The sequence below is a fragment of the Rhineura floridana genome, chromosome 5, assembly GCF_030035675.1.
Source record: "Rhineura floridana isolate rRhiFlo1 chromosome 5, rRhiFlo1.hap2, whole genome shotgun sequence".
Taxonomy (NCBI): Eukaryota; Metazoa; Chordata; class Lepidosauria; order Squamata; family Rhineuridae; genus Rhineura; species Rhineura floridana.
This window is the reverse complement of record NC_084484.1, coordinates 172,445,828-172,468,035: the sequence shown is the minus strand read 5'-3', so window position 1 is coordinate 172,468,035 and position 22,208 is coordinate 172,445,828. Positions and strand designations below refer to the sequence as shown.

Here is a 22,208-nt window from a genome sequence, read left to right as displayed (position 1 = left end):
CTGTCTGTCTGTCTGTCTGTCTGTCTGTCTGTCTGATCTCTTGTAACACATTGTGGGGATGTCAAAATAGCGGGCAGCTTGCAGGCACCTGCCACCAGTTGTGCTGCTGCTTGCCACCATTGCTCACTGCCAGGACATCTGCTGTGTGAGTGTCTGCCGGTATCACTGGTGGCCCCTTTACTCCCTCAAGATGCCAGTCTTGGTAGTTTCAGACATTAACGGCAATCCTGATCCATGTATCTGTGTGATATAGGTGTACACTCCAACCATCAGATATATAAGGAAAAGCATAATGTGTAAAGAGCTCTCCAGTCCCATAAAACATAGGGTAAAAGGGTATGGAGTGAGAGTCTTCAAAGAGTGGGCATTATCTATTCCCTCCTGGGCATGAACAATCATACACAGGAAGGGAATCCCCATAGAACATTACAGAGCCCTCTCCCTCTGGGATTCATTCTGTAACAATTTTGCTTGAAGCGTTCCCTTTTCAAAGTTCCTTTATTTATTTGCCAGCACAGAGAAGAACTTCATTTCCAATGTATTCCACCACCACCCCACCCCAGCCTGAACAATCTAGTTTTCAACCGATGCCACTTTCTGGGGGCTGCAGCCCTTAGGAGAAGGTTCATTTGTTCCCCAGACTGATCTTAAAGCCAGCCATATAAGCCACTATATGTGTCTCTAATTGCCTTCTGCTAATTCAAGCTCTCTGGAAAGATGAACTGCCAGCTCCCAAGATATTTTGTGCATATCCAGCTAGAGTGTATTTCTTTGCTTCCTAGAGTTTTAAATAGTTATAAATTACACACACACATGCACACACACAATTTTGCTACTCTTTGGTACATGGCACCAGGCTAATGCTGCAGATTTTGAAGTCTTTTTAATTGCACTCAGGTCATCCAGACAGTCCTTCTAGGTCCTGGAGGCTTTCAGCTGAAGGATTCTTTATTGTATTCAAACCGCGTCCCATAGGGATTACTGCTGTTGCTCAGTTTGTGAAGGGCTTTTGAGATCCCCCGGGGTCCGCAGCAAAAAACGCCAACTGTCTTCCTGTGGAGATTGAAAACAGTGTCAACCAAACTCATCAAGGCTGGCCTAGGAAGCAGAGCCCTGGGAAGGAAGATCCCAGCAAAGAGATCTCCAGTGGGTCCTTATTGCTATCAGCAGACCCCACCACACACACACTCTGCTAAGGCCAAGACTTTAAGACAGGGGTGAGAAATATCTGTGGCCCAGTGGGCCAGATCTTTAACTCTCACCCGCTGCCGGCCAACTTTAACAGGTAGTTTGTTTGGCCAAATAAATTTCATTGCGTTGTATCCAAAGTAGTACAAAGGAACTTGTTTCTTCATTGTAAGGATTTATGCTTGTGCAGTGGAACTCCCCCTCCCCCGCATATCTTCTAAATCTATTCTGGAGATTCCCCTAACCCTCTGAAACAGTTTTGGGGATGGTGCACCGGGTGGTGGTGGTGGAGGAGGAGAGGTGAGCAAAGTTATGTTACACAAGTATAAATCTTTGCAGGTGAAGACTTTTCTGTCCCGGCAGGCTTTTGGGAACTGACTGCAAGGGATATTAAATAGAGTGCTGTTTTTACTGATTTGTATTTTTCTTAATTGCTATGTTTTGAATGGTTTTAATTTCATAGTTAGTTTAATTACACTGTAAGTGTAACTGCAAGTTTCATTCATATGTTTGTAACTGTACTTGTTTTATTTTTTTGTTAAGCTGCACTGAGTCCCAGTTTTGGAAAAAAGGTGGGATATAAATGAGTAAAATAACAAAAGCAAATATAATAATTTACACTGATGGCACAACTCAGGGGGAAGCCGGCGTAAGTTGTGTTGGAGGAAGGGCAGCTGGCATAAAGTTCTGCCGTATCCAGTTGCCATTCAGGGTTAGCCAAATGCCGGCTTAGCCAGGAGCTGTGCACAGGGGCCACAAAATAAAAGCCTCCTTTCCCAAATACCCCTACCAGGGAGTAAGCCCTCTCCATTGACTTCTACTGCAATTATTTTCATAGACCAACCTTTTTCCCAGTGCAATTTTTGCCTGCATTGAAACCTACAGGAGCACTCCGAACATGAATTATATGTGGCCTAAGTCCCCTCACCATGGCCCCTCTCCCAACATACCCTTTTGGGGGGCTCTTACACCAGTTCCACTTTCACTGGTCTAGGCTGAGCTGGGCTGAGGGACTTAGCCTGGCTCAGCCGGATCCCAACTGGCTCAGCTGGAGATCCACTGCATCCAACTCCCTTCAGCCCAGTGTAAACGTGAGTTGGACTGCACCTTTAGTCAGATATCGCCTTTCTTTTAAAGCAACTCTTTAGTTCTCTATTTCCAGTGGTAAGAGTGAAAAGAGTCTTTGGGAGGGCTACCACAGAGACTGCTGCTATTTTCCCCAGCCATGATAGCTGATTCCCTCCCCCAACCAATTTTTAAAGATCATTTTCAAACCCGTGTTATCTTTTTTTGTTTTGTTTTTGCAACTGTGTACTTTTATTGTTCAAAGATTTGGATGCAGCCATACTCCTAAACATCTTATAGGTGTACTGGTCTTCCATTGTAGGCCAGTACGGCTGAAATAGTTCTTTCTTTGTTTTTCTGCCACATAGTGCTCCTGAAACATTCTGATTGTGTTGTGCTAATGTTATAGCCAGAAGCTTCATTGTACTGCATGTTTTTAATATCTTTTGAGTTTCATTAATTGATAGGTCAGCTCCATCAGGCCTCCTCGCCATCCACTGACACTGGAGTAGTCATTCCATCAGGCTGCCTCAGTGGTAGAGAGGGCAAGCAGGCTTCAGCCATCGACTTTCCTGAAAGACCAACTCCACCAGGTACCTCCTATCCCTGAACTGTTTCGATGGCAGCTAGTCATTCTAAGAGCCACTATTTAAGAACTGGTACCTGTGTTTGCTCTCTCTTCCCCCTCTCCCTCCCTCCCTCCCTCCCAATCGCTTTCCCCTTGTGGTTTGTGTTTTTAAGATTGTAAACCTGCAGGCAGGGACTGTCTTGTTTTAATTGCTTGTATCTAAGGCACTCTGGGAGCTTTTTGGCTGCAGAGTAGGGAACAAACACTGTAAACAAACAAATAACATTAGCATGAAGCACTCTTTTGAACTCTTCATTGCCATACTTAATGCCTGATATTTGATTGTTGTTTCTTGTGAGATTGGCTAAGGGCTCCATACATAATTTTACAAACCTCTCTTTTCCCACACTCACCAGTTTTTCTCCTAAATGAACCCCTTTCCTCACAGGGGAGTTAAGTCAGCCCCCTCAATCATTTTAGCAGGCCTTTTCTGCACCTTTGCTTGCTCTCCAATATGATTTTTGAGATATTTTAATGACCAGGACTGTACGCAGTATTGTGTCAAGTGTGGCCTCACCATAGTCAATTTATTTATATACTGCATTTTCAACAAATACATGCAGTATGTGTACAAAGCGGTTCACACAAACAACAAACAGCCCAAATATTATAGGACAATACATAATAAAAAGTATAATCACTTTGTTGTTGTTATGTGTCTTCAGGTCGATTATGACATTTGGCAACCCTATGAATCAGTGACCTCCAATAGCATATGTTATAAACCACCCTGTTCAGATATTGTACATTCAGGTTTGTGGCTTCCTTTATGGAATCAATCCATGTCTTGTTTTGCCTTCCTCTTTTTCTACTCCCTTCTGTTTTCCCCAGCATTTTCTAGTGAATCATGTCTTCTCATGATGTGTCCAAAGTAGGATAACCTCAGTTTCATCATTTTAGCTTCTAGTGATAGTTCTGGTTTAATTTGTTCTAACACCCAATTACTTGTCTTTTTCGCAGTCCATGGTATGTGCAAAGCTCTCCTCCAACACCACATTTCAAAGCAGTTGATTTTTCTCTTATCCGCTTTTTTCACTGTCCATACATAGGGATCGGGAATACCATGGTCTGAATGATCCTGACTTTGGTGTTCAATGATACATTTTTGCATTTGAGGATCTTTTCTAGCTCTCTAATAGCTGCCCTCCCCAGTCCTAGCCTTCTTCTAATTTCTTGACTATTGTCTCCATTTTGGTTAATGACTGTGCTGAGATATTGATAACCCTTGACAAGTTCAATGTATACATCAAAGTGTAAATAAGCATAAAGCTCAACGATAAAGCTAAAGCAAAAATATGGAAAACTAATCCCCAAGCTGATATAAACATCTCGTCTATCCCCCTGACCCTTATGCCAAAATCTTCTGGAAGAAGTTCCCTTTGAAGGCTCCCAGGGCTGGAAGGTGGGGCAAGGCAGGTGGAAATAGCCATGCCCTGATGACCAACAGAGTCTCTCTCCCCTCACCACAGATTTGTATAACAGCATCATGATGTTTCCTTATGATCTGTAACATGGAATTTTGCCTTTTTCACAGATGCTGTGGCCAAGGTTTTCACTGAGCTATCCACCACGACCCTAAAATCTCTCTTTTTGGTTAGTCACTGCCAGTTCAGAGGCATTGTGTTTTCACACTCCACCAAACTGATCCAGAGAGACCGCTATTGGGCCAATGGCATTCTGCACAAATCTGTTGGCATCTGTCCATCTTCATAAGGCACTAGGCTTCCAGCTTCCCGTCGGGAGGCTGTAATTATTTTAATTGGTCTGGTGCCTAAAGAAGCTGATCATGGATTGACAGGGCCCACCAAGGATTTCACATCCATAATCTCCTGTGGGAAAGTCACAATTAACCATTCTTTCAACATTGCCAGGGCCACTTGATACGTGACGACCCAGGTATTTACGACGCCAGATGTGCTTATCACGTTCCAGTCATTAATGTTATTTTTTAAAGAAGACTGAAAAAAAAGCCCACCAACATCCTATGTTGCTAATTAATTCCACGCAGTGATGCAGACTGATTAATGAGCTGCCGAATTACAGATTGCAGGTCTTTTTCATTGCTCCTGATTCTTTTAGTTATTATTTTTCTGCTGAAAATGTCAATAAAGATTTAAAAAAATGTTTGGGGCAATCTATGGATCTCATTTTTTGCCAAAGTCCCTAATCGTTCCGCATCAGCATTCTGGGTGGTAGTCAATGCTAGTTCTACTCTGAGTAGACCCACTGAAGTTAATAGAATGTCTAACACAGCCTTTCCCAACCGGTGTGCCTCCAGATGTTGTTGGACCACAACTCCCATCAGCCTCAGCCATTGGCAATGCTGCCTGAGGCTGATGGGAGTTCTGGTCCAACAACATCTGGAGGCACACTGGTTGGGAAAGGCTGGACTAACTTATGTTCATTAATTTCAATGGGTCTACCCTGAGTACAGCCCTCTGTAGTTCCACTGCAGTTTGTTGTAACAAGAGGCAAGCAAACCTTGCTCTATACCCCAGGCATAGCACCCTCCTATGGCACTGACAAACAGCCGTTATGCTACACTTCACAAAGGAGATGAGAACTTCAGGGATAGTATGCACGATTTTGAATAGGGGCTGCCCGCTTGCCCCAGTTCAGCAAGGTTGCCTCCCACGTGCTAAGTTCCCCTGCATTTATTTTTACCATTCTCCATCAATTCATAAGGGAAAAAAACGCATTGGAAAATTATCAAAGGGGACAGAGAATTTTAGTGACATTCTCATGGATGCAATGTAGAGTTTTTGTTGCACTTAGGTTACTTTTGAAGTGGCGGGTAGGGTGGGGGTGCTTGTGAGTATCCTTTCATTCTACAAATCATCTTGCGAGTGGCCTACACTCTGCAGCCTTTCTGGGTGCCCACCCTTTAATTAAAGCCCAGGGGTAGACGTAAGGAAGTAACTCCTCATATGGGCCTTTTTCAGATCAAGACACGTGGGTAGCCAAGGAGCATGCAGAGTGCTGCAGAAATATTTACAGATGGAGAACCTGTGGCCCTCCAGAGGTTGATGGACCACAACTCCCATCATCCTTGAACATTAGCAATGCTGGCCGAGACTGATGGGAGACGGAGTTCAAAAACATCTGGACAGAAGAAGCTGCCTTATATTGAGTCAGGCCATTGGTCCATCTAGCTCAGTATAATCGTCACTGACTGGCAGTGGAGCTCAAGGATTTCAGCAGTCTCTCCCAGCCCTACCTGGAAATGCCACGGATTGAACCTGCGACCTTCTGCATGCAAAGCAGATGCTCTACCACTGAGCTTCAGCCTGTCTTATGAAAGGGCAGTAGTTCGCCATCCCTGGTTTACAGGACAGAAGATGATGGACACCACCTGGGGCCATCCCACAACAATAAGGCAAGCTTAAAATCCCACAACAACCAAAATTCTAAAGAAATCCTCAAGTGGTCTGAGAACGCAATAAAAAATGGAAGGTTTCAACACTGAACTAGCTTTGATCAATACAGGAAGAGATGACACAGGAAATCTGGACAGGGAGTCCACGCTTAGAGCCAGTGAAGACAGAGAGATGGAGGAGGTAATGTCAAGATGAAGCAAGCCTGTTCAGAATAACCAACACCCCCCAGGCTGTTCTGAGAAAGAGAAGGAAACTTGGATAAGGTATACTATTTTTGACCCAGACCCCCTTTTGTGTCATCAACAGCAGCAATTGGAGGTATTGGAGGAGAGTTTTGCAGATACCATGGACCACAAAAAAGACAAATAATTGGGTGTTAGAACAACTTAAACCAGAACTATCGCTAGAAGCTAAAATGATGAAACTGAGATTATCATACTTTGGACATATAATGAGAAGACATGATTCACTATAAAAGACAATAATGCTGGGAAAAACAGAAGGGAGTAGAAAAAGAGGAAGGCCAAACAAGAGATGGATTGATTCCATAAAGGAAGCCACAGAGCTGAACTTACAAGATCTGAACAGGGTGGTTCATGACAGATGCTCTTGGAGGTCACTGATTCATAGGGTTGCCATAATTCGTAAATGACTTGAAGGCATATAACAACAAAAATATTTAATTGCAGGTTGTGCTAGAGAGGCAGTATGGTGTAGTGGCTACACATGACTTGGGGAGGGCCACATTCAAACTTCTGTTCCTCCAAGAAGTCCACTGGTTGACTCTGGATGAGTTAATATCTCTTATCCTAACCTTAACTGGGAAGGGGGGGGGAAGACAATTGTGTATGTGTATCACTGAGCATCTTGGAGGAAGGGTGGGATAAAAATGTAATATATCAATGATGAGCTCCACCTGCTCATTTCTGCATATTAGATATCGGTAGAAGCAGCAAGAGTGGTCCCTTCCCCGCCATGCTACCCTGGATGCTAGTTTGCAACCTCAGGGGTCTGCAAAAGCCATGAGAGCTCAAGGATGAAGAGTTGCCAAGCTTTGCTTTCGTTCCTTCCCTCCCTTGATTCACCCTTTAGTAAAGACAAAGTCGTTGAGACTAAGGCCCCATCCACACTATACATTTAAATCACTCCTGTCCCACTTTGAACAGCCATGGCTTCCCCCAAAGCATTCTGGGAGTTGTAGTTTGATAAAGCTCTAGAGAGTTATTAGAAGACTATTATTTCCCCCTACAGAGCTACAATTCCCAGAGTTGTTGGGAACTGGGATTAATTGTTAAACCACTCTGGGAACTATGGTGAGGAGTAGGATACAGCTGAACAATACCACCTACTGGAAGGCTATTAACTTCACTCCCTACTTGTGGGCTCCCCAAAACCATCTGTTTGGACAAGATGCCATTCCAGCTGGACCTTTGCTCTGGTCCAGCAGAGCTCTTCTTATGTTCCTATGTAGAGCTTATGGGTGCTTCTAGAAATGAATGATTCAGCAACACCCTATCATTGCTCTTCTGTTCTAAGATGAAAGTGGAATGGTGCTTCCAGACTTCTGGAATACAAACAACATCCTGTAGATCGGAGGAAGCCAATGTGGTGCCCTCCAGATGCCTTGGACTACATCTGCCATCAGCCCCAGCCGGCATTGCCAATGGTCAGAGATGATGGGAACTGTAGCCCAAAACATCAGGAAGACACCAGGCTGCCAAAGATTGATCAACAGAGGATTGCTTAATCTCCTATCTGTAGAAAGGTAGGCAGTCTGTCTTTCCACAACCCCAAATGTTGAAGGTGGATTATTTTCACTGAGATCATGATATGGGAGGAAAAGGTTTAATATTTCCTCCCTTGCTTGTTGCAATCCTAATTATTGTTGCCCTACCCACACTACAACTTGGAAAGGAAGAAAATGGCTATAAAGAGAATGTTATTTGGAAATGGAAAGGTGAAAGGAATAGAGTTGATTCCTAGAGAGGAAAGATGGATTGTAGAGAAAAGGCTGGTACAAGCTATACAGGCCATAAGTGGCCAAACAGCCTACGGAACTGCTATGCAACTGCTTCTGCACCCCAGAAGTGCTGTTCCATTGTGCTAAAAAAGCTGGATTTTCCAACTCTGGGGAGAAGGCAGCTGTACAGGGAAAAAATAAGAGGGAAAGTTTTGATCATGACATCATGCAGATGCCCTTGTGGAGCACGTGATCAAAATGTGGTTATTCCACAAGATGGAGGCAGCAGCTATCTCCAGAATTCTTAGCATTTAGCATAAGACAACAATATTTCTTAAAAGAAAACACTGGCTGCTTTCTTTTTTAAAACAGAAAAGCACTGTTTGCCAAAGAAAATAATATGGCCAAATTCCCAAACAGTCTTCCTGCACAAGCCCCACTGAAATACATGGGAGCTACTACTGGGCATTTCAATGTATCTCGTGCAGGGGAATTTCCCAGTGCAGTGCACCCTAAAAAAATCAGGACAAACCATTTGGCAACATACCATATTGCCAAACAAGGCATTTTAATACAGGAAAATGGAATAAGACACAAAATCTCTATGCATGTTATGAAAATGTGTAAACCTCCAACTATCACCATCCTGCAGTTGCCCGGAAGATGAGCTGTTCTGATTATGGAAGCTGACAGTTCTTTTGTGAAAACCCCGTTTCCCACATGCAAAATATTGGATAACATCAACCATCAGGTGCTTTGGCATTAAATGATAGCGCTAAGCCCAAAGTCATTTCCATACAAATGCAGTTTATTAAACTTGCCCAATTCCCTTCCTTCAAGCAGCTGCAAGAACCTGGGTTGGGAATCTTACTTACTGTCGGTTACACTTGGCTATTTCATTAAACAGGAGTTTCCAGCGAGGCCGCCCAATCAAAAGCCGGCGGTTCAGCACTTGATATTTCTCTCCAATTATTTTCTGCAAGAAACAACACATTCCCTTTGGTGTGCCTTGTCAATGGCTACAGATCAATCACCGGCGGCTTTTCGCGTCAGCCGTATGCATAGACTGAATTCCTTAAGGGCCACTTGATCTGTTGCCAACTGCCAGTGCTGGCACAGTAGGATTTGCAGGTGTGCACCTGTTCATGTAAAAGGGACCGTGGGGAAAGCTCACAGAAGGCTGAAGGCAGCGCCCAGCAGCATGGGACAGCTTGCAGACACCTGCACTGTGGTCTTTCAGAGCTTCACCCCTCCCAAAGAAAGACAGACCAGTGACGTTCAGGAACACTGCCCTATCTCCTATCGCCATCTTTCCAAATAATATTCTGGTAAGGCAGGGCTGGTGTAGAAGGCTTCCACAAGTGTTTGAGGCCTCACATTTTTAAAAAATAAATCACGGGTGGGGAACTGGATCTAGACAGGGGGCTGGATCCTTCAGTTCCCCATTCCCCATGGGCCAAGCCACAATGGTGTCAGGTGACCTTTTTTTTTTTTGCAAAGTGCCGTGCACAGAGACCCCGATAGTCAACTGACTTTGAGGGTTTGCAAAGCACCACCCACAGTGCTATGCAAGCACCTAAGATCAGCTGGTTATCAGTGCTTCCATGCGCAGCACTATGCAAGCCCCGATTGTGCTTGCAAAACACTGTGCCTTTGCACAACATGTTGCTTGTGCCCAGTGGAGGCTGATGCATCAGGACAAGTGGGGCACTGCCCCACCATTCTCAGTCTGCCCCCATTCATCCCCCACCTGCTCATCTTCTTTTCTACAGCCAGTCCAGGGGATGGCCCTGGCTGTCAAATTCCTCCTCCTTAGTCTCGTGTTTGTAGAACTCAACAGGAAGGAGGAAGGGGACAAAATTAGAATTAGTTGGCTCTGCCTCTCCTTGGCTCTGGCTCCACCCACTGTTGGCCTCCCTGCCCTCCACCCTACCAGTCCCAATTTACCCTAGCCGTCACTGCCTGTGCCGCCTTTGGGCCCAGCAGCTATCTTCACCTGCCCCAGACCTGATGTTACATACGTTGTCAGGTATAGGACTGGTGGGCATCACTTGGCCAAATCAGGCCAAAGGGATAGACCTGATTGTCCTAATTAGACCCACAGGTTGGAGGTCTCCCACCACCAGAGTTTGGAAAAGTTACTTTTTTGAACTACAACTCCCATCAGCCCCAGCCAGCATGGCCACTGGATTGGGTTGATGGGAGTTGTAGTTAAAAAAAAAGTAACTTTTCCAAACTCTGCCCACCACTGGCATACACACTGCTATTTATTCTCAACATGCACAAGATTACAGCTGAGAAGCAGGGGAGATAAATAGACAGAGTCAATTCCAGGATAACAAAAATGGTCAGGACACCAGCACCCGGTTGATCTTTGCTGGAAGATCATTTCACAGGGTAGGTGCCATCACTGAAAAGGTTCTCCTCTCTTCACAGTAGCCAGTATCTGTGCAAAGTGGTACAGTCAGTACAGCCTCCCCTGCAGGTTGCAGTGACCTGAGCAGTCTGTATGGGAGAAGGCGGTCTCTTGGATAGCCTGGTCCCTAGCTGGTTAGACCAGTACCTTAAAGCTGGCTCAGTTCCTTCAACACAGATGTAATATATTCAAAGTTATGCTAAGTAGCTGGGCCACTGCATTCTACACTAACTGCAGCTTCTAAAGCAGCTTTAAGGGCAGCCGCCCATGAAGCATGTTATTGCAATCCAGGAGTAAGGAACCTCAGACCCAGGGGTCAAATGCAACCCTCCAGACCTCTCTATCTGGCCCTCAGAACTTTTCCCAGGCCACACTAACTTCCTAGCCACACCCCAGGCCACATCCCTTCAGATCCCTTGACAATTTTTGCCTGGTTGGAATTGTCCTTGAGCTCCAATAACACCTCTTGCTTGGATGGAGGACAGAGAGCGTGGCAAGTGAATGTGCGTAGAAACAACCCTATTGTATATGAGTAAAACTTACCTCCATTGCCCCACTCACTTTTGCTTTTGGTCACACCCCGCCACTGGGTCGTGACCCCCAGAAGATGGAAAGCAGTCCTCACATTGAAAAAGGTTCCCTGCCCCTGCTGTAACCCAGTTGGGAATGCCCAACACCTTCCAGCTCAACCCATTGGCTGGATGCTCTGTTATGCAGACTCCTTGGCAGCCATGGATTATCCATGGTGCTCCAGCCCTGTGACAAAGCGTTTCCCTTTCTCTCTTTTATGACCAATGTAATTTCAGCTGTCTCCCACAGGCCCCTCTGCATCTGCACATACCTGCATCCCATCTGTTCGACTGAGGTACAGCTGGATATTTACAAAGTCTGGTCGGTTTTCTTGCCAGAGCTGGTACAGTTGTGCATCACAAGAAAGAAAGAAAGAAAGAAAGAAAGAAAGAAAGAAAGAAAGAAAGAAAGAAAGAAAGAAAGAAAGAAAGAAAGAAAGAAAGAAAGAAAGAAAGAAAGAAAGAAAGAAAGAAAGAAAGAAAATATTATTGCCAAATCCGCTGACCGAGACAGATCTTTAACCCATCGTGTTATACCTAAGACATTATACCTAAACATGCATACTAAAATTCTGATGGCTGCCTAGCTGTGCTGGCTGGAGCTGATGGGGGTTGCAGTCCAAAGCGTCTGGAAGGCACCAGGTTAGCAAAGGCTATTCTAGGCCATGTCATGGCCCCTTCAGAGGACTCGGAGGAAGAGGCAGAGTTGGCAGACCCAGGAGACGGAACTAGTGGAACCCCTGAGGACACAACTCTGGCTCTTCCCCAGCTGCAGAATGTCCAGGACCTGGCTGAAGCCCCTCAATCAGATTCTGGGCATGAACAGGAGGCTCCCCTCCCCTCCCCCCTGCAGAAAGGAGACGCCAGCGAGTAGCACAGCAACGAAGGAAGAGGTCGGGTAGTTTAAGAACAAGCAGCTCTGAGCAGCTGGGAGACTAATCACAGGCATCTGGCTTAGGGAGTCTGTTATACAAGGCAGTTCATGGCTGCAGCACTGCTGACTATAACGTTGGTTCTGACCCCTCGCGTGTAACGCCGTTGCTAGCCTCTAGACCTTCGGACTGGACCCCTGGCTTTCCGAACTCTGCTTCCCTACCTGGACAATGCTCTTGGACACTGCTACTGGTTAGTTTGTCAAGCCTTTCTTCTGCCAGCCGGCCTCCGTTATCTGCCTGGCCTTGACTGATTTATTGCCCAGCTAACTGCCGGCTGCTTCGTTACTGCCCAGCCCCCAGCCCTGAAGCTGACAGGCCAAGGGATTTCAGAAGGAGATGATTTATTTATTTATTTATTATTTATTTATTGTATTTGTATACCGCCCCATAGCTGAAGCTCTGTGGGCGGTTTACAGTAACTAAAATCATTAAAAGCAAATATACAAATTTAAAACACATCTTTTAAAAACAATTTAAAACACAATTTAATTTTTTAAAAACAATTTAAAAACACGTGCTAAAATGCCTGGGAGAAGAGGAAAGTCTTGACCTGGTGCCAAAAAGATAACAGTGATGGTGCCAGGTGCACCTCGTTAGGAAAATCATTCCATAATTTGGGGGCCACCACTGAGAGGACCCTCTCCCTTGTTGCCAGACTCCCAGCTTCCCTCCGAGTAGGCACCCGGAGGAGGGCCTTAGATGTTGAGCGTAGCGTACGTGTGGGTTCGTATCAGGAGAGGCATTCCATCAGGTATTGTGGTCCCAAGGTGTGTAAGGCTTTATAGGTTAAAACCAGCACCTTGAATCAAGCTCGGAAACATACAGACAGCCAATGCAAGCGGGCCAGAATTGGTTTTATATGTTCATACCGTCTGGTCCCTGTTACCAATCTGGCCACTGCATTTTGCACAAGCTGCAGTTTCCGAACCGTCTTCAAAGGCAGCCCCACATAGAGTGCATTGCAGTAATCTAACTTGGTGATTTGCAGTAGAGACGAGGTAATGGGATTAGAAATTTAATCTTTCTGCTACCCGCTACTCTTCTACGGGTGCCAGACTGGTGTTGCCTCCCAAACTCAAAATGAGATGATTCATAAATTGAATTTATGAGGGGATTTATATTTTCTGCATCTGTGTGATTTACATACTTGTGTGCATGTGTGTAATTTACAGTAATCTGGGGTGGTCCAAAGTCTTTTTAACCATTTTATTTAACTCCTTTCAAGGCCAAAGCTTCTCCAAGAGCCTAGGACGCATAGCTTCAGCCATATACTTTCAAAAAGGGGCTGTGGAAATGTCCCCAGAAACGGCACTGCATGACTGCTTAGCATTGTTTCCAAAGAAGTATATAAAAAGATGGATGGGTGTTTAACCTTTATGGAATTTAAAGACGAAAATGATCAAAAAGTCCTTGGACAGCCACATATTACTTTAAGTTTGAAGTCAAAGATACCTTGAAATCTCACAATAACAGAACTTTTGTCTGACTTCATTGCAAATCATGATGGGGGTTAGAGGTTATTAGAGTCATGGTCTGACAACATCTGGAGGGTACCAGGTTGGGAAAGGCCATTTTTATATGAAGGCCATGCTGCTGCTCCTTCCAGATGAATTTGGGGGCCCTCCTGATAGGTCTACCACCCTCGGAAGTGCAGCAGATGGCAGCCTAGGAGAGAGCCTTCTCTGTAGCAGCCCCTAAATGGTGAAACTCCCTCCCCGCAGATGTTTATGTAGCATCTTAATTGTTCAGCTACCCGCATATGCTGAAGGTGCACCTCTTTAGCCTAGCCTTGGAGAGTTATGGTACTTTGGAACACAGGAAGCTCATGCCAGCAGCTCTCCAGGGTTTTGGACAGGGGGCATTCCCAGCCCTACCTGGAGATGCTGGAGATTGAACCTGTGTCGTTCTGCATGAAACGCACATGCTCTACCCCTGAGTGTACATCAGCTCTGAGTAAATATGGCATTAAGTGCATCCAGCTTGGGGAAGAGCTGTAGTGCAGAGGCAGAGGGCATGCTGTGTAGGCAGAAGGTCCCGAGTTCAAGCCTTGGCATTCCAGTTGAAAAGGATCAGTGGAAAACACTGATCTGGGACTCTGGAGAGCCGCTGCCAGTCAAAGTAGACAACATGGGGCTAGATAGACAAATCACCAAATGTGGTAAAAAGACAGCTCCCTATACTTAGAAGCTGGTTACTTTGCCTAAATTGGAAAGCTTAGTCCTTCTGTGCCAGAAAGATTATGTGCCCTGGCTCTATTAACCAAGCTGCTCTTAATAAAGTTCCCATGATATGGGGAAGAAACTTTCTTCTTTTTTTACTAACTCTTAGAAATGCATCTATACATAGTTATTTTTATCCCATCTTTTCCCTAAAGAACTCCAGGCAGTTTATATGCTCTCTCTTAGCAACACAACACCTCTGCGAGGTAGGCTAGGCAGAGAGAGAGGGAGAGAGAGGGAGAGAGAGGGAGAGGGAGAGAGTGTTACCAGTAAGCTTTGAGGCTACGTAGGCAATGAACACAGGAAACTGCCTTAGTCAGACCATTGGGCCATCTAGCTCAGTATGGTCTACACTGACTGGCAGTGGCTCTCCAGGGTGTCAGAGAGGGGATATTCCCAGTCTTATCTGGAAAAGTCAGGGGCTGAACCTGGGGCATTCTGCATGCAAAGCAGATGTGCTGGCCGGGACTGATGGGAGCTGTAGTCTGAAGGGCACCATGTTGGGGAAGGCTGGAATAGGCAATACTGAGCTGGATGGACCTGGTTATAAGGCAGGTACCTATGAGTGTTGCTGGGGGAATGTTAAGCGTTCAAGGCATTCACAGCACAGCAACGAAACAAGTCACATTCAGCAATTTCCATTGTGAAGAACATGGTCTGTCCCTAGCAGGGGAAATGCAAAGACAAGCAAACAAATGTTTTAGAATTCGGACAGGGTTGCTAATGCCTGCCACCGGTGAGAGAACTGCGTGAGGAGCATGAGCAAGTCAGAGCGGGTTTAGAGTGGGATGAGGATTAGCACGGCAGAAAGGTATTTTAAACAATAGCAGATAGGATAGGGGTGGGGTGGGGTGGCAGTGATGCTCACCTGACCTCCCAACCACTGAGTTGCTGCTGCTAACCAGGAGGGAGAAGGGCAAGGCTGCAGGGAAGTTGATGCCATTCAAATGTGCCGGTGCAGCTAATAAGGTGCTCCTGCCACTGCATTCGCACCACACCAACCTCCTTACCTCTCAGTAAGCAGCAGCGACTCAGCTGTTGGGAGATCACTTGAGTGCCACCAGCCCACTACCATGCCATCTGCTTTTGTTGTTATACTGTTGAGATACTTGTGCGCAAGATTGCATGCTGCAAAAATAAATAAATCCCAGTGTTTTAATGTGCATGGTTGCTTCTGCATGTTATTTCTATATGTCTCTGGGCAGGGAGAGAATCACAGCAAAGAATGGAAAGAAAAGAAAGCAGTCACAAGGGAAAAGTATGTATGTCCAGTGGGCATTGTTCAGTTCTGGAAAACCATGCCTCCCCCACCCAAAAAAAGGCAGCTAACCAACCAACTAACCCATAAGCAGTGCTCCATGACCAAGAGAAAGAAATTCATAATCCCATAATGTTTGCATTGAATTTGGGATGTTCTTAGAGCTATTTGTTTATTTATATATATATTTGTAAACCGTGATTATATTTAAAAACATCAAAGTGGTTTACAAGAAGTTTTAAAAAATTACAGTAAAAACCATTCAAAATACAGTGAAAACAGAGGTCAACTACTTGTAGTTATTTCAAGGAGATTCTCTGCTGTAATGTCTTCTTTGCAAAATGTTGCTTACTTTATGCAACATCAACATTGAAAAAGATTTTTTTTTTAAGAGGCACATACAGACAGAAGTGAATCTACTTATTTTGATATTGTTTTACTGGTACAGGCGTACATAGTAAGTGTGTACACTCACACACACATTCACAATGTATCTGTGGATGTGTACTTAGGAACTCACCACGTGGCTGTGTATATACACAGACAGACAGAGGGAGAGGGAGAGGGAGAGGGAGAGGGAGAGAGAGAGAGAGAGAGAGAGAGAGAGAGAGAGAGAGAGAGAGAGAGAGAGAACCTTCACGTAGCCTTGCTAGATAGGTCTAATTCCAAAGCCTCATTTGATTTCAATAATGGTCACTCCAGGAACAAGCTTGTTTTCAAAGAAAGGATGGAGGTTTCCTTCAAAGCTAAGCTCAGGGAAATATTTTCACTCCTCTTACCTTGTCATGCAATTTGCAGAGCAGATCAGCAAACCAGCGGAACGAGGCGATGTCTCTGCACACCCAAATGAAGTACAGTCTCCTCAGCTTGTAGCATTCCCAGTCATCACTTTATGGAAAGGCCATGTTTGGGAGGGGGGGTGTGAGGAGGAAAGAAGATATTGCCATTTCCAAATCATGCACCAGCTTTAAGATGTGTCATGTTCGTAATGCCCAGCTGCTGTTTCAGTTGCCGCAGTGCAACCAGAGGGACGCTTGCGCAGAGCATAACATGGATCTCTCTGTGTCACACAAGCGGCTTAGCTCCTACAGTGTGGTGTTGCATGACTCACCCATACATGTAGGAGGTGGAGGCTACCCGCTGCAGTGGGGTGGGAGCAGCCACTGATGACAAGGTTCGCTGGCAAGGAAGGGCAGACTAGAGACCACAAGGCAACCGAGTCTTGTGAGAAGTAGAGCTGGCTAGAGCAGCCTTCACCTCTGGGCGTTTTATACTACAACTCCCATCAGCCTCAGCCAGCATAGTCAGGCTTGGAAAAGGTGGACTAGAGGTGGGGCTTTGCTGCTTATGTATAATAACTGCTAGCATGCAGGAGCTCTCTGAGAGTCCCATGAGGGGTGGGGCAGATGAAAGAGGAAGAAGACAGATTCTGGTACAGCCTTTGCCATCCCGGTGCCCTCCAGATGTTTTCGGTTGCAACTCCTATCAGCCTTTGGCATGTGCTGCTGGCTGGAAATGATAGAAGCTGCAGTCCCAAACATCTGGAGGGCATCACCGGGAATGGCTGCTCTAGCAGCACTCTGCCCTTTCCCTTCTCTCTTCTTTGAGCCCAAAAGCTTCCGGGTCCAGGTCCACTCCAGAAAGCCCAAACCTGGACAAAAATTCTATATATTCCAGTTCCCAGCGTTCTGTCATGCTCTAGTTGCCGTCTCAAAGAAATCAGGGTGGGGCTATGAAAATGAAAGAGGTTGGGCTAGGCAAACAGGCCTGGCTCAGCTCCAAATTACTCAGTTCTCACCCACAACAGAGAACCAAAGCAGATGCAATTGCATTTACCTTCCCTCTTCCCTCTATTTCCTACACACACGTTATGTGCCTTCAAGTCGATTACAACTTATGGCGACCCTATGAATCAGTGACCTCCAAGAGCATCTGTCATGAACCACCCTGTTCAGATCTTGTAAGTTCAGGTCTGTGGCTTCCTTTATGGAATTAATCCATCTCTTGTTTGGTCTTCCTCTTTTTCCACTCTCTACTGTTTTTCCCAGCATTATTGTCTTTTCTAGTGAATCATGTCTTCTCATGATGTGTTGAAAGTATGATAACCTCAGTTTCATCATTTTAGCTACTAGTGACAGTTCTGGTTTAATTTGGTCTAACGCACAATTATTTGTCTTTTTCGCAGTCCATCTTTATAGCAGACGCCCATGTTACCTGAGGCCCTTTTAATTGGAGATTTCAGACATTGGCAACATAGGTAGCTTCCTTCTACCAAGTCAGACCAATGGTCCATCTAGCTCAGTATTGCCTACACTGACTGGCAGCGGTTCTCCAGGGTTTCAGGCAAGAGCCTCTCCCAGCCCTCCCTGGAGATGTGGGGGACTGAACTCGGGACCTTCTGCATGCAAGGCAGATGCTCTACCACTGAGCTATATCCTTTCCCCATAGCACCTGCGACTTCGTGCACTGAGCTAAAGCCCCTCTTGAAAAGCCCCATTTTAAAAAACAAACCCCATTCCCCAGAACCCCATTCTGGTGACAGTCCCATTGCCACGGGACATATTTAGGTGAAAAATTCTAGCAACTTGTGCAGGGGGCAGGGCAGGGAAGAAGGCTTTAGCGTGATGAAGCTTACATACAGCAGGGTGTTGAGGATCGATGCAAACGGCGTGACTCCAATACCACCAGCGACACAGAGGCTGACCTCGTAATTAAAGGATTCTTCAAAGGGACTCCCAAAGGGACCATCCACATACATTCTACAGGGGAATGAGAAAAAAATATTTTAAAAGGAATTAACATAGTTCTGCTGTCAAAAAGACATAAAAACATACATCAGGGAAACATGCCTGACACCAATAGTGTCAGTTTTTAGGCACCAGGCTAAGACATCCCTGTCTGCTCAAGACTTTGTGTTTTTAGTTTAGATCACTCTTCAGTATGATTTACAGCCCGTTTTGGGTGCTCATGTGGGTGGGGTTGGGTTCATTTTTTTAATTCTTGCTTTTGTTGGATGAGCACCTTTTGATATTTCTGTTTTGTTGTATGTTTTAGTCTATTTATGTGGTTCCAAGTGACTGGTGAGCAGTTTACGATATATATACATATATATACATACATATATAAAAACAACAACACAGAGCTTTTCAATTAAGATAGAATGTTATTTTGATTTTGTTGATGTATTTCTGTCAGGCAGCTTTTTCTTTTACCCCACTCTGACTATACAAATCTTTTCCACTGAACTTTTTTTTCCTTCAAGGCAACCCTCATTGGGGTTTTTCTTATGCTTTTATAAATCTCACTGGCTTTAGGGTATCAATACGATGTCTAAATTATGTTGAAGAGGCCTGCATAAAACCCACTGGAATCAATCTGCTTCAGTGTTCGTATAAGCAGGTGAACTGTATTTTAGTGCATTTGTTTTTATGATGCTCCTTTCTTCTCCCATGGAGGAGGCAATCTCAGTGGCAAAGGCAGCAAATCTTCCATTCAGGGGGAAACACACTCCTGTAGACAAAGGAGTTTAGAATCTCCTGTTACTTCTTTTAGACGGGTCTCTTTGCAAGACGTTTTGCTTTGTTCTTAATTCGCAGGAGGGAAAAACAGAATTATTCACTTCAGAAACCAACCAGCAGGATATTTAACGTCTCCTACAGAAACTCTTCGGGGATTTTTTTAAAAATAAAAAAGCATATTTCTTGTAGAAATAAATGAATTGACACACCGCTATGCTCTTAGCAGGGCTGAGGACTCTGCAGCCTTCCAGAACTACAACTCCATCACTCCTGGCCATTGGCCATACTGGTTGGGGTTGATGGAAGTTGTAGCTGCACAACAGCTGGTTCGCCATAGGTTCGCCACCCTTGATTTATTCATAGGACATGATAATTTCCAAAATAGAAATAGTTGATACCTTTAAGAAACAACAACCCTGGTCAGAATGTTGAACTTCAAATATTTACAACACAGATGATTCAGACTATAGTGCTACCCAAACACCTGCTTTTATGATGGAGGAACAAACTCCCTCTATCCAGGTGACATCTAGCCTGAACCTATTGTTGTTATGTGCCTTCAAGTTGATTAAGACTTATGGTGACCCTATGAATCAGTGACCTCCAAGAGCATCTGTCATGAACCACCCTGTTCAGATCTTGTACGTTCAGGTCTGTGGCTTCATTTATGGGATCAATCCATCTCTTGTTTGGTCTTCCTTTTTTTCTACTCCTTTCTGTTTTCCCCAGCATTATTGTCTTTTCTAGTGAATCATGTCTTCTCATTATGTGTCCAAAGTATGATAAGCCTGAACCTAATGGCTTCTTTCTTTCTTTCTTTCTTTCTTTCTTTCTTTCTTTCTTTCTTTCTTTCTTTCTTTCTTTCTTTCTTTCTTTCTTTCTTTCTTTCTTTCTTTGTTGATTGATTTCCCACCCTCCTTCCCAGTAGGAGCCCAGGGTGGCAAACAAAAGCACTAAAAACACTTTAAAACATCATAAAAAAAGACTTTAAAATATATTAAAAGAAAACATATTTAAACCCTTTTTTTGAAAAAAAGCTTTAAAAACATATTTTAAAAAAAGGTTTTTAATATTCTATTTTTAAAAAAGAAGGTTTAAAAACATATTAAAAAGCAATTCTAACACAGACGCAGACTGGGATAAGGTCTCTACTTAAAAGGCTTGTTGAAAGAATATAATGAAGAGACCAGCATGAAACCTACTGGAAGAGGAGAAGTGCTTCGCTAGAGCATTTGCATTGCTACCATTGCTGGTAAATTGCCCCATTGCTAGTTCATGGTTTGCAACCTGGATGCTGCAGTACACAACCCAATTCAGTGACTCATCATATGGGACACCTGCATGCTGACACAAAGGCTCTTAGCATGAGTCCCAGTAGCTCATGACACTGGGAGACTTTCCAGGTAATACACCTCTGAATACCCTGGGAATAGGGATTGATTGTTAAACCACTCTGGGAATTGTAGCTCTGCGAGGGGAAAAGGGGCCTCCTAACAACTCTCAGCACTCTTAGCAAACTACAGTTCCCAGGATTCTTTGGGAGAAGACATGGCTGTTTAAAATGGCATAACAGTGCTTTAAATGTATAGTGCACACGGGGGCCCGGTTGCTGGAAATCGCAAGTGCTATTGCACTCAGGTCTTGCTTGCGGGCTTTCCATGGGCATCTGTTTGAGAACAGGATGCTGGACTAGATGGGCCTTTGGCCTCATCCAGCAGGGCTCTTCCCATACTCTCAGCCCTGAAGCCCACTGGGTGATCTTGGGCCAGATATTCTGGCTCAACCTTTCTTGCCAGGCAATTGTGATGAAAGGAGGAGGAGCTGGCAACTGTGGTACCAAATGGGCAAGGGAGCAAGCTTCCTCCTTGCTTAATTCCTCCCTCACCACGGCTGCTGGGAGAAGAAGTGTCCAGCAGCTGCAACCTTCTGAAAACCAGTTGCTGGAAGCCTCAGGAGGGGAGAGTGTTCTTGCACTCGGGTCCTGCTTGCAGGCTTCCCCCAGGCACCTGGTTGGCCACTGTGAGAACAGGATGTTGGACAAGATGGGCCACTGGCCTGATCCAGCAGGCTCTTCTTATGTTCTTAACCTCCTCCCAGATGGAGGGTGCTTTGTTCTCCAGGAAGAGAAAGAGGTGGCATCAACAGAACAACCAGCCAAGCTGTTATGACATAACGCTGTTCAGTTCATAGCAATCAGAAAGCTCCTATGCTACAGTGGCACAAACCTTAAAAAAATGAAGGGAAGGGCTGTAACTCAGTGGCAGAGCAGAAGGTCCCAGGTTCAATCCATGGCATCTCTAGGTAGGGCTGGCTGAGAAGGAGAGTCCTCAGTCTGAAATCCTGGAGAGCTGCTGCCAGTCAGTGTAGCCAATGGACCAATGAGTTTGATGGACCAATGGTTTGAATCTGCATAAGGCAGCTTCTAAAGCTCCTATAAGCTCACGGCACACTGAGTCTCTTGTTGATACACAGCAGTTTTAGACCTTAAGGTTAGAATTCTGGCCATGTCTACTCAGAAATAAACCCCACTGAACTAAGTGGGGCTTATTTCCAGATTAGAGGGGTTATGACTGCTGTTTAAATGACTCAAGCGGAATTCACCCTTTCCCCACCTCTCTTGCCAGTGTGCTTTTCCACAACCCAGGCGCCTGCTTCCAAAATAAATTGGAAGATGTTTGGTATTAACCAAACACTGGAGCTCCAATCGCTACTTCTGAGGATCACAGCCCAAAGTTCAAGGCTCCATTAGCTCAGGGAAGCTCGCCCTGTACATTTCATTTTCTAACAAAAGTGAGGTCAATCCAGAGGCCAGTTCGTAATGATCACGGCATGGGTGAAGAATGCTTCCTTCTTCCATCTCCATGGAAAGCCACGTAGACCTTTTTCTTCTTCTTTGCTCAGAGATACTGTAGGTGGCGACCTAAGCTTCAGGTCAGCTGTTATCTATTGCTCAACAAGCCAGGCCTTGCTCTTTGCTTGGAGGCAAAAGGCTGTGCCTGACTGAACCATTTGTTATATCCCTTAACGGAACAACAGACTTGGGTTAACAATTATTGGAGAGTTCAAGCCACCCTG

The 22,208-nt window shown here is 45.0% G+C and overlaps 1 protein-coding gene across 3 annotated transcripts in view; it reads right to left on the bottom strand.

Moving 5' to 3' along the window:
• Positions 1–490: 490 nt before the first annotated feature.
• NOX4 (NADPH oxidase 4) overlaps positions 491–22,208 on the bottom strand; it is a 144,480-nt gene continuing 122,762 nt past the window's right edge. For all 3 annotated transcript variants that reach the window (XM_061628876.1, XM_061628874.1, XM_061628875.1), the window contains 5 exons: positions 18,255–18,374; positions 16,395–16,503; positions 11,476–11,544; positions 9,094–9,194; positions 491–1,053 (listed from right to left, as the gene is read on the bottom strand). In XM_061628876.1, coding sequence (XP_061484860.1) covers positions 933–1,053; positions 9,094–9,194; positions 11,476–11,544; positions 16,395–16,503; positions 18,255–18,374 — 520 coding nt within the window. In that variant the 3' untranslated portion in view covers positions 491–932. The remainder of the gene's footprint in view (positions 1,054–9,093; positions 9,195–11,475; positions 11,545–16,394; positions 16,504–18,254; positions 18,375–22,208) is intronic.